The sequence below is a fragment of the Triturus cristatus genome, chromosome 2_1, assembly GCF_964204655.1.
Source record: "Triturus cristatus chromosome 2_1, aTriCri1.1, whole genome shotgun sequence".
NCBI lineage: Eukaryota > Metazoa > Chordata > Amphibia > Caudata > Salamandridae > Triturus > Triturus cristatus.
Window position 1 is genome coordinate 256,828,058 of NC_140581.1, and position 17,945 is coordinate 256,846,002.

At 43.3% G+C, this 17,945-nt stretch overlaps 1 protein-coding gene across 1 annotated transcript in view; it reads left to right on the forward strand.

The window, feature by feature from the left end:
* DNAJC21 (DnaJ heat shock protein family (Hsp40) member C21) overlaps nt 1-17,945 on the forward strand; it is a 132,979-nt gene that overhangs the window by 42,151 nt on the left and 72,883 nt on the right. The window contains exons 6-8 of the mRNA XM_085630972.1: nt 3,648-3,811; nt 4,701-4,791; nt 9,089-9,250. Coding sequence (XP_085487098.1) covers nt 3,648-3,811; nt 4,701-4,791; nt 9,089-9,250 — 417 coding nt within the window. The remainder of the gene's footprint in view (nt 1-3,647; nt 3,812-4,700; nt 4,792-9,088; nt 9,251-17,945) is intronic.

The following is a 17,945-nucleotide window of genomic DNA, read 5'->3' on the forward strand; positions in this document are numbered from 1 at the left end:
AGGCCCCCCTCGGGTATCCTGGAGGGCACAAATGCAAAGGCCGCCTCGGAGAGGAAGGAAGGAAGCGGTACATAATTGGCATTCCTAGCTAGCGTACACCCAGCCAGCACTGTGGCAACGCTTCCTCTGCCCTGATCCCAGGCCACAGCGCTTCAAGGAGGACTCTCAGTCCAACAAGCCTCTCTCACCCGGCGCTGCCGGAGCCCTCAGCCGAGAATGTTATAATCGCGTGAACACCTGGCCCCTGTCTAGAAGCAGCTGCCCAGCCCATCCCTGGGTCAGATCTGTATGAAGGGGCTTTACTCGGAGTCACCACGTCCCCACACCCTGCCTGCTGCCCTTGTGGCAAAGGCCCAATTCTTTCAGAGCGGCTCCATTGCTCCGATGAGCAGACAAAGCAAGATCTCGCCATCTGCTTAGTGGAGACATCACACTGGGTGCAAGCGCTGTGTGCACCAGAACCTCTCCCCGCACTACCGGGCCACCATCGGGGTCGACTTCGCCTTGAAGGTGCTGAACTGGAACCCAGAAACCGTGGTGCGACTGCAGCTGTGGGACATTGCTGGTAAGTGATCGGATAATTCTCTACCGAAAATCTGGCCTTCTAGAACCTGTTTAGACACCTCGTGCACTCTTTCTGCATGCTTCCCTAAGTCTATATAAAAAATAAATGCAAACGCTGGAATTCTTCAGAAGTACGCCAGGTGGCCTGTTTTGATTTATTTTAGAGTCTAGTAATGGGGAAGTTACTTTTTAACGTGCCTGTCACATGTAACTGGTGGTCTCTGCAGTATAATCGCCAAGTTCTATTTTATTATATGTCCTCCATAGGTCATCATGTACTATAGCACCTTGTTTAGCGTCAGAAGATGTCAGGAAAAAGTGTGATCGTGAAAGTTTGTCTAAAGGCTTGTAACGCTGGTATTCTGCGATCAGTAAAACACGCCCTGTTACAAAAAATCATTCATTTAATAGGAAAAGTGAGTGTTGCAGGGATTCTGCTCATGCACAGAACTATGCGCAGGAAAACAGGACCTCAGTGAATTGCGGTGTACCAAAAACTCACCTCAGTACCCAGAACCCCTATCCGACTAGCATCAGTGTCTCATTCGCTCTTCGTATCATCTCGAAGCTACCAATGATTAGACCACCCAGAACAAGCAACTTAGAGTACTCTCAGGAATGGTGGGAATCAGAAATACCTGTTCGTTATTATTCTCATATCAGTCCACAACAAGAGTAATCGGAGACACAGTAAAGTTTAAAACGTTTACTTTATAAACTACGTGTCCTCAGATGCAGTACCTTGGCTAACATAAGCAGACAAATGATTAAAAATAAAACCATCAGCATTGTTACAATACCATAGAAAATGAAGGGAGAAATCATATTACAAATGATAGTGGAATACAACCACCCTCCCTTCGCTAGTAAGCTACTATTATTAGACTAATAGAAAGTCTCTAGGTTTTAATGAGGAACCCCATACCGTAAATATCCGCTTAGGTGAATCCCATCACAGGATCAGCTTTGCTCTGTGCTTGGAAAAGTTCTTCTCCAGAATGTGTGTCTAATGCATGCAAACTGCAATATTAAAGGTGCTCGAGTTTCAGATATTTGCAGCTGTGTGCGTGTTATGGCTAGAGCGTGGGCCGATCAACCTGAATTCAAAAGCATACATTGTTTGTTGGCCCTGACTGTTTCTGCACACAATGTTCAGACCAAGGTCGCGGTGCACGTCTAGGGATGTGAACAACAGACCGTTCTCATGTGAAGAAAAGGCAGGCAAGCAGTTTTCATATAATAACATCGATCTGCAGTGTTGTGTGCAAAAGCAGCAAAAGTGACAAGATGACGTTTCTAACTTCTAAGACGCTTATGCTAACATAGCAATGTGTGCTTCTAAAACTCCGTCTCCACTACATGAGTTGTGTACCACCGTGGTGAATATAATTTGTAGCAATGTCTCAAGGAAAACGTCAAAGGTGTAATAGTTCTTTGCGGCTTCTACAAATGGAACTATTCTATGCGTACAACCGCACTATCGGTTCCAATCACTGCAACAGGTGTGCCTGGCATCATTGCGATTACTGACGTAACAGATGATTCGTGGGTTTAACAGCAGATCCCAGACATTCGCTGGTCTATAGTATTGGCGTAAAAACGTAGAAATGAGCTGCCAAATAAGTTCAGATGTTAGCATCCCCACTGCTTTCCAGTTGTAAAGTTAACACAGTGGTGTCTATTGAATGCATCCACCCTCAGACATATGTAGCAAACGTGTAGAGGTTGAGTTGCATTTACAGGGGGCAGGTTGGGGCTGCTGTCACTAGGATGCTCTTAAATTAGAGTGTCATAGTATAGTGCTGCAAATGCACACGGTGCAAGGGGACGTCCGAAACAAATGATACCGATGTGTTGGTTTTCACAGTGCACAGCGAAAGCATGCCTGGGTTCACACACTGATGCAAAAGCTTTAAGCAAGAAAGTGCGCAACATGTAATTATTTTATTTATGTTATGATTATCAATCAACTTTGACCTTCTAAATTCTGCAATCTGGCTCCTCTTAAGCCAGTCATCTTTTTGGTCAATTTTTGATCTTGTACGTTAATGGTCCTGTGATATGGGGGCTACAAGTCCCAGAATGCTACTAGGTGTTCATTTATAAAAACATTGGAACAGCCGAGAGGTGCTACTCACGTCCTTGCATTTGTGCCCTGTATTGGCACTTATTTTTACACACACATAATGAGAGGGAATGCTCATGTTGCTATTGGCTGACTGACAATGGCTGTATCTCAGAACAAGCATTGAAAATGCAATAGGTCTCGCCTTTAAGTTAAAACCATTTGCTTTGCTAATGGTATTGCATAGCAAAGCAAATGGCTTTAACTTAAAAGGTGAGACCTATTGCATTTTTAATGCTTGCTATTGTCTGTTTTGAGAGCGCAGCTGTCGCCAGACAATTATGTGCGCTTCACTAAGAGGGGCTTTGGCTTCACCCACATGTTGGGAGCAAGAAGTAAATGTTTTGATAAGGCAAAAGTTGGGTTCTTTCACACACAAAAAAAAGCTTTCTCTCCACGTAGCTGTAATCCTTTTATTATCTAATGGACTAAGCTTGAACTTTCAACCGCGCACGCAAACACACACACACACCACGCACACCTACCAAATAAAGTGTGTTAGATAACTAGATAATTTGTTGTTTCCCTCCGGCAGCAGCACAGATGGGAGTAGGACAGTCATTAATCTACATCGAATTTTAGGTCTGGCTTGACAGTACAACAGTCACCGGCCCTTTTAACCAATATTATTATACACAAAAATATCAATTCATTACCTTGCTATTTACTTGTAATGCTTCATATTACCATACAACATTCCTTTAAAGCCATAACTATTGCCATGCATATTATAAAAGGGCGTATGTTTCTATTCCATAAATTCAATAAAGAATTGGGAAACATTCTTAACCGTGCAACATTTTTATTTTCTTTCAAGTTGTATAAAATCAAACAGAGCTTTCTTATTTTCAGTTAATTTAAACAAAAGACAAGCTATTTTTAATGTATTTTATATCGAATGTATGATGCACGTTTTGCATACTTTTATTTATCAGACCTTACTCTTATTAATCTAAAGGCTTGCAGAACAATACAAGGAACAGAGCTGGGTTAAAATGTCTGACCTAGAGAGGGAGTTGCAGCAAATGGAAGCCCAGTATGAAAAGGAATTTGGTGACGGTTCAGACTATGGAGATGAACCGGAAGTGGAATCACTAGAAGCAGCCATGGCACAGGATGATGGTGAGTCTTTCTGTTGAGTACGGTTTTCAACTTGCCTCCCCTTCTCACCTTTCATTCCTGAGCTGCAAATTCTAAACAGGTGAGGTCTGGAGCTGGGAGGCACAACATACACTTGTCTCTAGAAAATAGAAGGTTAAATGAAACCATTGCACGTTAAAGTGAAATTCAGAAATAAGTAGAAGTAAGTTTATGATTTCGTTATCATTAACTATTAATGGTCACTTTTTCACTGTCACTTTACTTGTTCATAATATGCATACCATCATGATTGGCTTTAAATTGTAGTCGCGGAGTTATAAAATTATATTTTGTATTGTATTAACTTTCTGTTGACTTGGGGGCAGAAAATACACATTACCTGTGTAGTTTAAAAATATTAAAATAAAGGGACTGACTCGCAAAAGCATTTGAGTATGGGAGTACTCTTTTATGCACTCTTACTTGCCTTTCTGAATGGGCCCCAGAACGTCCAACTCCCTATTTACAAAAAAGTGCAGAGGGCACAGTCCTTTCAATTTTCACAACCTGTATATGAATATTTCTATTTTAGTCCCATTCCAGATGTTTTGTGGCCAAATCACAAAGGCATGTAAGAGAGGACTACTCTCTTACGTGCTCTTGCATGGTTTTGTGACTCGGCCATGGTGTTTACGTACACAAACAAAAGCTGAAAGACTGTACATAATGTTTTCATTTAATTTTCAGGAATCGTACTTCCTGCATATCTTTGCGTTTTATTCTGTAAATGCAGTATGAAGGTCTCACTATTGACTCCTTTTCAAACACTGTTTATGGTCTTTGTTCATGTCTGAGCAATGCTTCAGAAGAAAGCAAAATACTCCCCAGTGATAAAATGTATTTTCTAAGCTTGGGTTCTTTTTTTCCGCAGACAAAGCAAGTAATGAAGCGGATGACGATATTGACTTGTATGATGATTTGTACTGCCCTGCTTGCGATAAAACAGTCAAAACAGATAAAGCGTGAGTATATTATATCTCCTGTGTCTGCTGAAGACCACTGCAATTTCAAAGCTTTCAATATCTGCTTAGGATTTAAAATCCTTTAAATTAACATTACAAACAACAGTTTCCCTCTATTAATACATTAACTAAAGTGTGATAGGTGGAATGCTTGAAGTAATCTCAGCCACTTGTAATTACTCTGGGCAGCAGCAGCATTTAGGTTTGGCTTGAGAGTGCAGCTGTCTGCCAGGCTTACTGTTTCATATCCCTTACATATACATACAGTGGGATTTGATAGGAGTATTACTCTCACACCTCATGCTATTTGGTGTGTCATTCCGCCTTTCAGGAAGTACGTCCTTTAGAATGTACGAGGGACTATGTTACAAAGTACACTCAGTCATCCTACTGTTTGTAACATTCAGTTACAGAAAGTGATATTGTTTTCTACTTTTTCCTGGCATCGACTGAGCCAATGGGACAGGCTTTTTAAGAGATGGACAGCATTTGTGAGTGTTTGTGTTTACGTGCTATAAACCCAGACCTATTGGCTTTGTCGGTGCTTGTTTTGCATACTGTTCTATTGCTACATGGGAGCAGGAATATGTAAATTATCTATGTCCCTGCCTGCTATAGTAGTAATTGAGATCCTGAATTCGAATTCCAGCAACCCCAGGCCTATTTCAGACTTCTAGCGTCTCTTCACTGAGATGCAGCTTGAGCATATTACGCATGAGAATGACGTTAAAAGACAGCAATCAGATGAACTATCTAGTTATAAATATTACCCCTCTCAGAGCGTTCTTTTTAAGGGTATTTGGGGAGTTCTGTTATGCCGTGCTTAGTTTGTAAAACAATGACTGGCTGTGCCCAAAGCGCTGCTGAGAAACTCACAGCCTGCGCTGGAATTAGTAAAACTACCGGCACCACTAATATTAGTGCCACAATTGCATCTTTTTATTTTATGTTCTGTTGTATGCTGATGCCACTCTTCGGAAACCTCTATTTGGCCAATTTGTATGGCTTGGCTCTTAGTCCTTCATACCACTTTCAAATTGTTATCAAAAGGTTGTACTACCACCCTATATCTACCAGTGTGTTATTGACTAAGCTATTTTTCCATCTATTGGCTTTTTAAGTAAGCCTTTACAAATGTATACTTTGTGTATGCACTTTTGTTCTGTTGCTTTTGCCTATTATTGCATCTCATCCCTAAGGGAGATTGCCAATTCTTATTCGGTTAAAAGACTGGCAAAGAGTTCACTGACCACTCCCTTCATTTGTCAGGCACTCGTTCCCTGTTCACGAGCTGCAACTACTGCAAAATCATTGCAATTTCCCTTTGGTTCGGTTCTGTGAATGTCATGTAGCTTACTTCAGCTTTCTAATTAATTGCGAGCAGGCCTATTGCACTATAATATTTAAGGCCAGCTTGCCCTGCAGTCGCCCTTGTATATCACAGAAGACCATTGCCTTGAGTGCTGACAGACTTTGATGCAGTAATGGAGTCACAATTCCCCCTACAGCCATACACACACTCAGATGCTTGGGCACCATATAGCATAATCAGGAGTGCGTTGTCTTCATAGACTCATAATATTGATTTTAACAATATGCACCCATATACTCAATTAAATCTTTTTAGGACTCTTTACCACTCATGCAATCTTAAAGCGCACTTAGTCCAGTTGTTTTCCAATTATCTTGTCCTTAAAATGTGATCACCTTGGTTATCTGTACATTGATGATTTGATGTAAATTATTTAGCTTGACATTCTCTCATAAAGCATTACATTGATACTGTAACCCTTTTGTGTTTTGGCAAGCAAACCACATCATATGTGTATTGAAGGATTTGTATTTTCAGTGGCCCCATTTTTGAGGGGTACACATCCATGATCACCCAACATTATATCCGCAAACAAAATAAGCATTAGTGCCAGTGAAGGTCCTTGCTTTAGTCTCTTTTGGGTTCTGACCGTCACTATTTCTTGGTTACCTGTATGGGAATGTGTGCAGTATACAAATCCATGACTTAAGTCCAGCAAATCAGTGCTCATTTTTTGCTGCCTTAGACATGAGTGCCCTATCCTCTAGGTCAAAAGCAAACTTAAAGTCCGCAAATACCCAAAATAAGAGGCTTTTATATTTTTTATAATGTATTTCTACACTAGCCAGTAGTGTGTAAATCGTGGATCCTTCATGGACCTTGATTGCTTGAACTCAGTTTGATTGGGATACAGGACTCCTTCACTAGTAATCCATGGCTCAAGTCTAGAAAGGTTTACTTTTGCCAAAATTGTACCACCAGAGTCCAGTAAATTTAACAGGTTGCAATTCAGTTTGTCTAATCTATAAATACATTTAGCTTGTTTTGACTATGAAAATCCATTTTAATTCTGTAATGCACTCTCAAGAGTTCGGGGTAATCAGGATTCCATTGATGGGTATGGTTATTCCATTTAGGACAATATTGAAGAATCCTGCAATGGACCACTGAATACACGTAAATCATTAAGCTTCAATCAATCTGGATTTGTAGCGCGCACCACTCACCCGTGTGCATCTCAAGGCATGGGGGAGCGAGGGGGGCAGTTCCGTTGGGGTCATTCGAAGAGCCAGGTCTTGAGGTCCTTCCTGAATTGGTGCAGTGTCGGGCTCCGTCGGAGGTGAAGTGGGAGTTTTTTCCAGGTCTTGGCTGCAAGGTAGGAGAAGGATGTTCCACCTGCTCTGGTCCTGTGAAAATGAAGGACGGTGGCTAGGGCGAGGTTGGCTGAGCGGAGGTTTCTCTTGGGGGCGTGGAAGGAGATTCGGTTTTTGAGGTATTGGGGTCCGGTGTTGTGGATGGCTTTGTAGACTTGTGTGAGCAGCTTGAAGGTTATTCATTTATCGACGGGGAGCCAGTGGATGTCGCGGATGTGTTGGGAGATGTGGTTGTGTAGTGGGATAGCGAGGGTAAGTCTGGCTGCGACGGTATGGAGTTTGCGGAGGAGTTTTATGTTGATTCCGGAGGAGAGGGCGTTGCCGTAGTCCAGTCTGCTGGTGATGAGTACGTGAATGACGGTTTGCTCCTTGAACGTCTTGCGAAGTATGTGGAGGGTGTTGAAGCAAGCGAAGGATACAGGTTTAATCTGGCGATTCATGGTGAGTGATGTGTTGAGTTTTGATGCCGAGGTTGCATGCATGGTCTGTTGGGGAGGGTGGGTTTCCGAAGGTGGGGGGGCTACCAGGTGTTGTCCTTAAGCAGAGGGGGTGGAGCCGAGTCTGAGGATTTCTGGCAGCTGCTACTCATCCAGGTTGCAACACTTTCATCCCTTCTTGGAAGTTGTGCCTGGTGATGTCGTTTTTCTTGGTGAGGGAGAGGATGAGCTAGGTGTCATCGGCGTAGGCGACTATGTTGAGCCCGTAGTTTTTGATGATGGTTGCGAGGGGGGATATGGAGACGTTGAAGAGTGTGGGGCTGAGGGAGGATCCTTGGGGTACATCTGATCTCTGTCGGTTCTGAGAGGAAGGGTGAGAGTCTTCTTCTCTGTGTTCTGCCTGAGAGGAAAGATTGTATCCAGTCTAAGGCCTATCCTTAGATGCCGGCGTTGTGGAGCCTGGTGGCTAGTATGCTATGGGAGACACAGTTGAAGGCTGCTGATCGGTTCAAGAGGATGAGGGCTGCCGTATGGCCTTGGTCGAGGAGGGTGCGGATGTCGTTGGCGGCAAGTTGGGCGGTCTCGGTGCTGTTGTTGCTGCAGAATCCGGATTGAGTGGTATCTAGGATGTTGTTGGTTTCTATGAAGTGTGCTAGTTGGGTGTTGATGACCTTGTCGATGACTTTTTCAGCAAAAGAAAGCAGTGAGATGGGCCTGAAGTTCTTGAGGTCCGTCGGGTCTGCGGAGGGCTTCTTTAGGAGGGGGTTGGCTTTGGCGGACTTCCATTTGTCAGGTAATGTGGCTGTCTTGATGGAGCAATTAATTGTTCGGCGTAGCTCGGGTGTGATGGCAGTGGTGGCTCTTTGGAAGATGTGCAGCAGGCAGGGGTCAAAAGGTGATCCGGAGTGGATGGTCTTCATTGTCTTTAAGGTTCTTCTGTGGTGAGAGGGGTCCATGCGAGAAGGGTCCATTGGGTGGCGTCATTGGAGGTGGGTGCAGTGGTCTCGGTCATCGAAGTTGTTGTAGAGCTTTGTCGTAGAGCTTGAAGTATATTTAATTGAAACTGTACTATATGCTGTTGTGCAAATGGTGGGTATATCTGTCTATATCTGTCTTAATTCTCAAATGGAGTAAATCGCTATTTACTTTTGATAATTTCTTGACAAACCCACTAGCATGAAGAACCATGAAAAGTCCAAGAAACATCGAGAGATGTTAGCCTTGTTACGTCAACAGCTTCTGGAGGAGGAGCAGAAGTTTTCCTCCCCTAACAGCAATGAAAATGGAGAGAATACAGAAGATTTGGAAGAGGATCTGGAGGAGATGCCCAAACAAAAGTAATGTACTCCAACATATTTTGTTGTTTAATAATTGAATGTCCCATTTTAATACTTTAGAGTGCAATTCAGAGTAAATTATTGATAGACTTGCAATGATTGCCGAGTGGAATTATTAATCCTGTGCTGTTGGGGGATATTTTGGGCTGTTTTTAGCCATTGGCATGCTGACTTCCTAGTCTCCGAGTTCTGATCAAACTTGCTTTTTAGATCATAATGACAGTGCACACAATGTCTTTCTTTGTCTCTTACCACCAAGCCACCATTATGTCCTGGCTCTTTACTGTTCTCGCTTTTTTTATAAAAAACAATTCTTGCTTTCATCAGCTGTATATATAATAAACATTTTGTAACCTATAACTTGACTCTGTTTAGACACATTGTATGTTTTGTCAGTCTCAGTATTAATAAACTGGATCGTGTCACAAGGCACCAAAGCTGGCAAAGCGTATTAGCCAATATAATTAAATTCACACCAAATGCCCCATATCTTCTCAAATTTCTGTGGATATCCGCTAGCCCGGTGCACTAACTTGTCAGCAGGCATGCCCCAGTCTGTTTGCTGACCACTGTTTCAGCTTCAGCACTTTTGGACTTAACCACATTTGTATCATCTGGCCACAATTAAAGCCATGCTGCACAGCAGTAATGTGTACTTGGGTAGGGTTTGTGCTTCAAAGATTCCCAGTGTGACCAACTGCTGGCCTCACCTCCGATTTGGCGAAGCACCAGGGTCCAAAAGGGTGGTATGCTTGGACAATCCCATAGCGTGTGGAATAGGGTACCAGCGCGGTCACAACCCCTCAGGCAATTATTATTAGCTGCTGCCCCTATAAGAAACAGTGTTTCCTAGTCCTAGTGCAGGGATGTGGAATTCCTATGGCCAGACGCCCAGGACATATTGTTTGGTGTCAAGGGCAACAATTTTTCATGTGTATTTTGTCCTTGGGACAATTAGGCCCAACCCCTGCAGCACAAACCCTTTGGCTGCCAGTTTGCAGTACCACATTGAGGATCAGCGAAAGGGCCCTGTCTGCACTTAAGGTGATATTTTTGCCCATATGTTAATGCTGTTCAAACTTGTATTTATGGTTCATTAATTGAAAGCCTTTATTATTAGGGTGAGCGCTCTAATTAAATGTTGTATGCTCCGACTGCACTATTGACAGTGGTTCCAGTATAAAAATGTGTACACACGTTTTCAAAGTTTAGCAATATGAGGCTATGTATAATGCTCCCAGAATGCTCTGATTTGATGCAAATATTTGCAGAAGTCTGAAAGCAAGATTGATGATTCTTTGCTTTCAAAATAAAATGGTCATTAAAAATAAAAGAAGGAAAAAAACACAAACTGTACTGTAAAATTTCAGGTACACTTTCCTTGCAGCATCATTTAGTAACATGTTTTGATGCATGGTAGTATTTCCCAAAAATATTCATAACGGAAAATCAATGTAACCAGTTTCAATAAGATTATGGGAAACAAAAATAAACTAGCATTGGCAAAGCCAGTAGGTCTGAAATTGGTGGTCAGCTTTTTAGTTTTGTCAATGTGTGACTTGTTTTGGCATGGTTTTTGTAAAACCTTATTGGTGTGCGAGCTGCTAGCTGCTAGGCCCTCACCATTATAACAAACATTGGCAAAAGCAAAAATAGTTTTTGGGTCTCAAAAAGCACACTCTGCCACAGTAGTTACTGGCACTGAACAAAACTACTTTGTGTGCCGATATGTTCCTTGTGAAAGAGCAGAATGCTGTCACTCACAGTGAAGCCAGCCGATATAGAATTTTAATAAATACAAACGGTCTCGGTCAACGCCAGACCATATCAGGGGCCCAATTATTAAAGAACTCTCAAAAGTTCGAGCATGGTATATGTCCTTGCATTAAGTGTAGCTATACAGCTTTTGTGAATTGCTAAGAATTCACAGAAGTAGGACAATAAATAGTCTTCCTAGAAAATATTTGTGAACTGCATTTAAGCATGAGCAAATCTGCATGTGTAGATTTACTCATGCAAAAATCAGACTGTTTGCTAGTTCACTTTCCCTTCAACCACTCTTTTCCGAACTCTAGGAGAAGGTTTACGTCTGCCATTGCCAGGAGTACATTTCCAACATTTCTCTGTATGGGAAAAGATTAGAGAAGAGTTGTTGAAACCCTTAAAAAATGCAAGTTAGTAGGTTTGCACAGACTCAAAAGGGCACTCTAACCCAGGAACTATTCCTTACCACTACCTTCAGCCCCAGTATGTAGATCTTTGGAAACGTGGCAACATAAGAGGGATTGCAAGTATTCAAACCCTACTATGATATGAGCCCTGGTGTAATCGGGGAGGCTATATCAGAGCTCTTATATAATCCGATTGCTGCCATAATTTGTCGCTGCAGTACATGGCACCAAGTGGGTTTTATTACAGGACAAGTATGAAGCAACCTGCCCCATGGACAACTAGATATTTTATTAAATTCCACACCCCTGGATTTGTGAAGCATTTGACGTTGTACTAGATGAAACCCAGCCCTGATGGTCACCTCCGTTGGATTTCGACATGCCTCTCCCTAGTGTACGTCGGCCTAGCAGTGAGATAAAAATAACTGCTTCTAGAGCTTTGAGAGTTTTGTGGTCACCCTCATCCCTGTATGCTTCATTCCATTGCTAGTTTACTTTGCTGTAACTTATTATGTGGTTGAAACCTGCCTCTCTCAGTGATCACATACGCGGGGCTCTGGCCCAGTTTATTATTTCTCTTAACCCTTTTCCCCTTACTTCAATTCTGGTGGTTTATTCTATGTTACTTTGACTTTAAGCTCTGCTGTTTATATCCTCGAACAATATACAGCATTCTTGTTTTAGCAACAGTCATCCAGTATTCTCTTATGTGCTACCATTCCAACAGGGTCCTAGAACTTTACAATGCATATTGTGGGAGTAAGTGTCGAATTGTACATAGATGTTATCTGTGGGGTGAGGTAGCTTTTAAGGACCTTCTAACATCTTTCCTGCCAGTCACAGTCCTAAGTAATCTTCCTGACAGAGGTTTTTTTTTTTTTACTCCATCCCTTTTCCTCGCTTACATGGAGTATCGCACTCTGCAAGTTTATGGGCGTGATTTTATCATGCAATTGAGGGTGCAGCTGCTGCAGGACTGGTTGAAGAAATAATGGAAAAAAGTAAATTGTGGGAATCGCGTGTATCCATACAAAGTACACGACCTTCAGTGGAGTTTATTTCATATTTTATCGTTCTGAAAATGATCATGGAGTTTGCTATTTAATGACTAATTGCACCCAAAATAATTATTAAAGTCATAGCAGGTTCTGAAAATGTATACAGTAGTGAGGGCAGCTAAAAAGGTATTCCTGCAGGTTGTTAAATCCCTTAAAAGGTGATTTTCACAGAAGCCCCCTGCTTTTTGGAGTTTGTATGGAAGGGAAGTGGAACACATTTGTTATGTATCACATTTTGCAGCAAATGTCTACTTGGATGCTTTTTTTTAATAAAAGCTGGATCATGGTTGTGGCCCTCTGCCCAGCAGAATGTTTTTCCTGGGTAATGCTACAAAAATGGGAATAGATCAAAGTAGTGAATATTCAAGATGTAGTTTCTAAATACAGCACCTTTGTGTTATAGACCGTCATCTTTTATAAAACATTTTTAAACCTGTTTGTAAGGTATGACACTAACAATATATTTGTCATTAATTTAAGAAAACCGGATATACTGTCCTTGATGCCATGGTTCTGCAGACAAAATCATTAAAGCGTTCGCTTTTCATAGATAGATGCAAGGCATTTCTCCACACTTTTCCAGCAGAACCAGTAATACCACAGAGCATCCTCGTTATAGACAACATAGGCAAGGCAGTAATGGTTCCTGCAATACATGGAGATACTTACAGTAATAAAAGAAGTTGCTAAAGTTGGATGGGAAAGTCAGATGTGGGTGTGCTGCATTACCCTTTACAAACACTGAGTGATGAATTTATCAACATGGCTCCACAGATCATTGAATTTGGTAATGTTAATATTGACCTTTGGTTCATGAACATAGATATGGAAGCAAAGACACCCACCACCTTCTCAAATGAAGTGGAAATGATTCATAGTATTGTTTATAGAAAATGAAATTGATGCTCTCTACATTGGATTAAACAAGGATTAGCAACCCAGTGGTCGTGAGAATCAAACCATTAGTATCTTAGAGTTCTTTCTAAGCCATAAGATACTTACAGAAAAGCATCACATAGTCTAATGAAGATGCAATAACTGTAAGTCGGATTGGGTAGTTAGCAAGAGGTAAACTGAATGCAAAAGTGGACTGGACTAGATGAGCAAGTTACTTACTTTTGGTAACGGTTTTTCTGGTGGAGACTATGTAGCTGCCGATTTGTCATCTTTTGAATGTTCCCCCAGCCGTTAGAGTGGACCTGGAAAGTTTTTTCATAGTACTTCTGCGCGCCTGTAGGTGGCGCTGTGTAGACCTGCTCGAACTCCAATAGGACACAGATTATTCTGTGACCCAGGCTAGGACGGGAGGATATCGCTTACTCGGGAAGTGTCGAGCCCACTAGCGTTTTGCAAGTCCTCATACCAATTGGCATCGGCATAGGGCTGAGTAAACTAGTCACCCTTGTCATAATCATTAGCAGAGACTGTTCCAAAAAGTAAGTGTTGCCTGATTTGTGATGATGTTTGTGTAAAAACTTCAGTCGGACTCGAATGGGTCTTTGTTCGAATTCGAACCTGCAGTGAGTCAGCGTTGGAAAGGAACTCCTCTTCAGGTAGAGAAGTCAGCGTTGACATACCTGGGCCCGGAGTGAGTATGGGTGTCGGAGCCGATGTAGATACTGTAGCTGAGGGCAGAAGCAGCTGAGAGTCCAGCTGACGCAGAAGGCAAACCCGCTGGCCGTAATCCAGGTGGTAGGCCTCTCTTCTCTGTGAAGCCCAAAGGCGTGCCAGAGGGAATCAGTTAAGAACCAAGGAGCGGGAGCATAGCTGAGCGAAACTTCAATATGGTGCGGTATTGCTGAAAGCCGTGGAAACACGGGTTGTGCCCGAACCACCTACAGAATCGGCTCAGAAGTTGGCTGTCTTTGGGAGCAGGATCGTTGGCGCATCCCACGTGCTCCATCAGGGAAGTGGGAATGGTGCGTCTTATGTTTCTTGTGCTTACGTGAAAATTTGGAGTGAGACGAAGACCATCCTTGAGAGCAACTCCGACGACTACAGGAGCAGGAACGAGGTTTGGACTTGAAGCGGGACTTGGAGCGTTCCCGGCACAGTACCGTCTTGTGCTTGGTGACATGGAGTTTTGCCTCGCGTTCCCTGATGTCCTTCGGCTTATTTGATACACAGACTCCACAGTTCTAGGAGTTGTGGCTCTACCCCAGACGCTGCCATCAAACCTGGTGGGGATCTGTCGCAGACATCTTTTTGTAACCGTCCTTAAAAGCGGAACGGCGTTGGCGCAGATCGGCACAGTGCCACCTTTCGGTGCGCAGACATACTGCGAAAAAGTTTCACCATCCAGTCTGACACCTGGGGAAATTTCAGGAATCTGTGTCTAGAAGTCTCTATCAGAATGTGGAATGCATGGAATTACTTGATCAATTAGGGGGAGTTTTGGGCCCTTGGTTAATACCACATGGGTGTGAAATTTCCCTAGGGAAAGGTAAATAATAGACTTTGGACTCATTATTTACAAGCATTCTTTTAACCCTGATGTAAGACATGGTGTACAGTTGTTCATTAAATATCATGAGCATATTTTTGTCAGAGACCCCTTTGTCTTCTAAACTGATCTCTCACAGTGGCCAATAAAATGATATGGGGAGAGTGTTAACTTGAGCTTCATTGTCGGGATTCCATTTAATGTCATGAGGGGTCTGATTAAAAACAAATCTCGGTCCTACTAAGCAAAGACAGATTTTTTCAACAAACTCTCAAGGACGATTATATATACATCCACTAAATTGGGTAGTTCAAAGAATGATCACTTATAATTATTATAAAGCAGTAAAAGGAGTGTTATTGTATGTGTGTGTCTATATATATGTGTGTGTGTGTGTGTGTATATGTATATATATATATATATATATATACACACACACACACACATATTATATATACTCCTTTCAGTCTGTGTAAAGGCGGCATGCAGCCCTATTGCCGGGAGTGATCGCAGAACACCCGAGCCCGGGCGTATGTAACTTCACAACTCTTCAGTTATAAATAAACGGAACGTCACTCCTCGTAGTCTTCAATCGAAGTTTATTAGCACAGCAGATTCACACAGAAAGTGTTGGACGCGTTTCGGCTAACTTAGCCTTTTTCACAACACCTGCGCACAAAGGGCACTATGATTATATTTCCTTATGTCAACACTAAAGAGGGACAGTCCGTGTAATTCAATTACAGCGGCCATCTTTGAATGTGTTCTTGTATATATATTATATTGCGAACCATAGTGTGCAAAGTCAGATTCAGCCCCATTGGGCACACATATAGAATTTTATACATTAACAATTTCTATAATTGTGTGTATTAGAACAATACTGTGAGAAGCTGGCTTGGTATATGGTGCCCACTTATGTAAGTGGGCACCCTTTACCAATCCAGACTACCCTTATGGTGATTTTAGTGGTCTTAGACAACATTAGAAAGCTCTCTAAGTGGTAGCTGTGGAGAGCAGCCTTCAGGCTTAGTCCAGGAGTGTAAAGCAGCTTGTTTTACCAGAGCATAATCTTATTGGAATAGATTAAGTGAAAAAGAACCACACAGTGTATTTATAAAAATATGTATTTATTATAAGATACTCACTAACACATGCAGATATCTCCTAGCCAGCAATATCCACAATGCACACAATACTTTGCAATAGAAACAGGTAAATAGCAAGAATACACAGTGGTCTTCAAGGGGAGACCAAACCATATGCTAAAATAGAACCACTACTCAAGTCAAGACTATACCCAGAAGACGTAGAAGTGCCGGCGACCCAAGTAACCACCCAAGGTAAGTAGCCAGGAACCCCACGGAGGCAGTGTGCAGAGTGGGAACACAACCGCGGGCCCAATGAGTCAATGGGTAAGTTGCGGTTGCAATTTTAAAGAAGGACCCTTCCCAGTGGGTCCTGAAGAAACCCAGTGGAAGACAGAAGGTTGGAGAGTCACCCCCCTGTGGATACACTAGGAACTAGGGTACCTACACAAGGGAAGCTGGGTGCATAGGTGTGAAGTGGCATTGGAAACTGCAGTTGAACTCAGTGGAGGACTTCAGGAAGATGCCACTCCTCAGACCTGAGGCGGAAGCCGGGCTCTGGCGGTACGCGCTATTTTTAAAATTGCAACACTTTGGTTTTTACTGTGTGGATGAAATAACTTGTCACTGCTGACCGAAATCTGCATCCTACCTTTTTGCCACGCAGCCGATTGAACGCTGTCGCGGTAATTGTTTGCCTCATTCCCAGCGGCCGCCATCGCAGGCGTGCAAGCTAGCCACGCCCCCTTGAGGCCACGCCCCTTCCTTCTCCTTTATTATGTGTCACTTCCGTACGCGCAGCGGACGGGCGCAGCGGGCGCGCCGTTTGCGCGCCAAAGGCGCGCCTAAGGCAAGCCCGTCTGCGCCCGTCCGCGCCTGGACCGTGCCCAGGGCCAGACCCCCTGCCAGTTCCGCTGATACTACCCGCACGTGCTGGACCAACACCCAACTACATCTATTAAATTCCTCCCCCCTGCTCGGCCACTACCCTCTGCAACCCTGACCATTTGGAAAATGTTCCTTTCCATTGCCCTCAATGTAACTTCACTCTCCCGTCCTACCTACCTCGTTTGCCTTCTTATCCCACATCGCAACTCTCTTCGTCTCATCACCGGACGCTGAAAGCAGGCCTGGTCAACTGCCGGTCACTCCCCCGTCATGCCAACGATATCTGGATGTCAATTTCCTCTGACGAGTGGGATATTTTATTTCTCACTGAGTCCTGGATCACTGATTCCTCCTCTCCGGATATCTATCTGGCCATCCCCCCAGGCTACGACATAAAATGCATCAACCGGGCTGGAGGAAAATCTGGAGGCGGACTAGCCGTCATTCTCAAATCCCATCTTCAGCTGACCATTACCAAACTTACCAACATCGGTATAATTGAAGCCATGTACTTCTCTGTATCTGACTCCGCGGCAGTTATACTGGCTGGCACCTTAGTCTACAACCCCCCAACTGCCGCCTCCCCTTCTCTTACTGCACTTACTCACCAGCTGGCTGACCTATCTCTTAAACACCAATATTTTCTAGTCCTAGGTGACTTTAACCTCCACGTAGACAACCCTCTCTGCGTGAAGGCGAACAATCTGTTGGAATCCATGGATAGTCTGAACCTCACACAATTAGTCACCGGTCCCACTCATGTGGCTGGTCACACTTTGGACCTTATTTTCGCTAATTTTTCGACTATCACAGTCCTTCCCCCCCCTCCCCCTTACTTGGTCCGACCACTATCTTATCCCCTTCTCTCTTGCCCTAGGCCGGAAATCTGCCCCCCTGGCCCCCAGGAAGGAGTTGGGAAGAAAGTGGCATAAGGTCACATGTGCCACCCTGGACCCGGTATTCCACTTCCAGACGGAATACCTCTCCACTGATATTGACGGAAATGTCTCTAGGCTAAATACTGCCCTTATCAAAGCTATTGACACC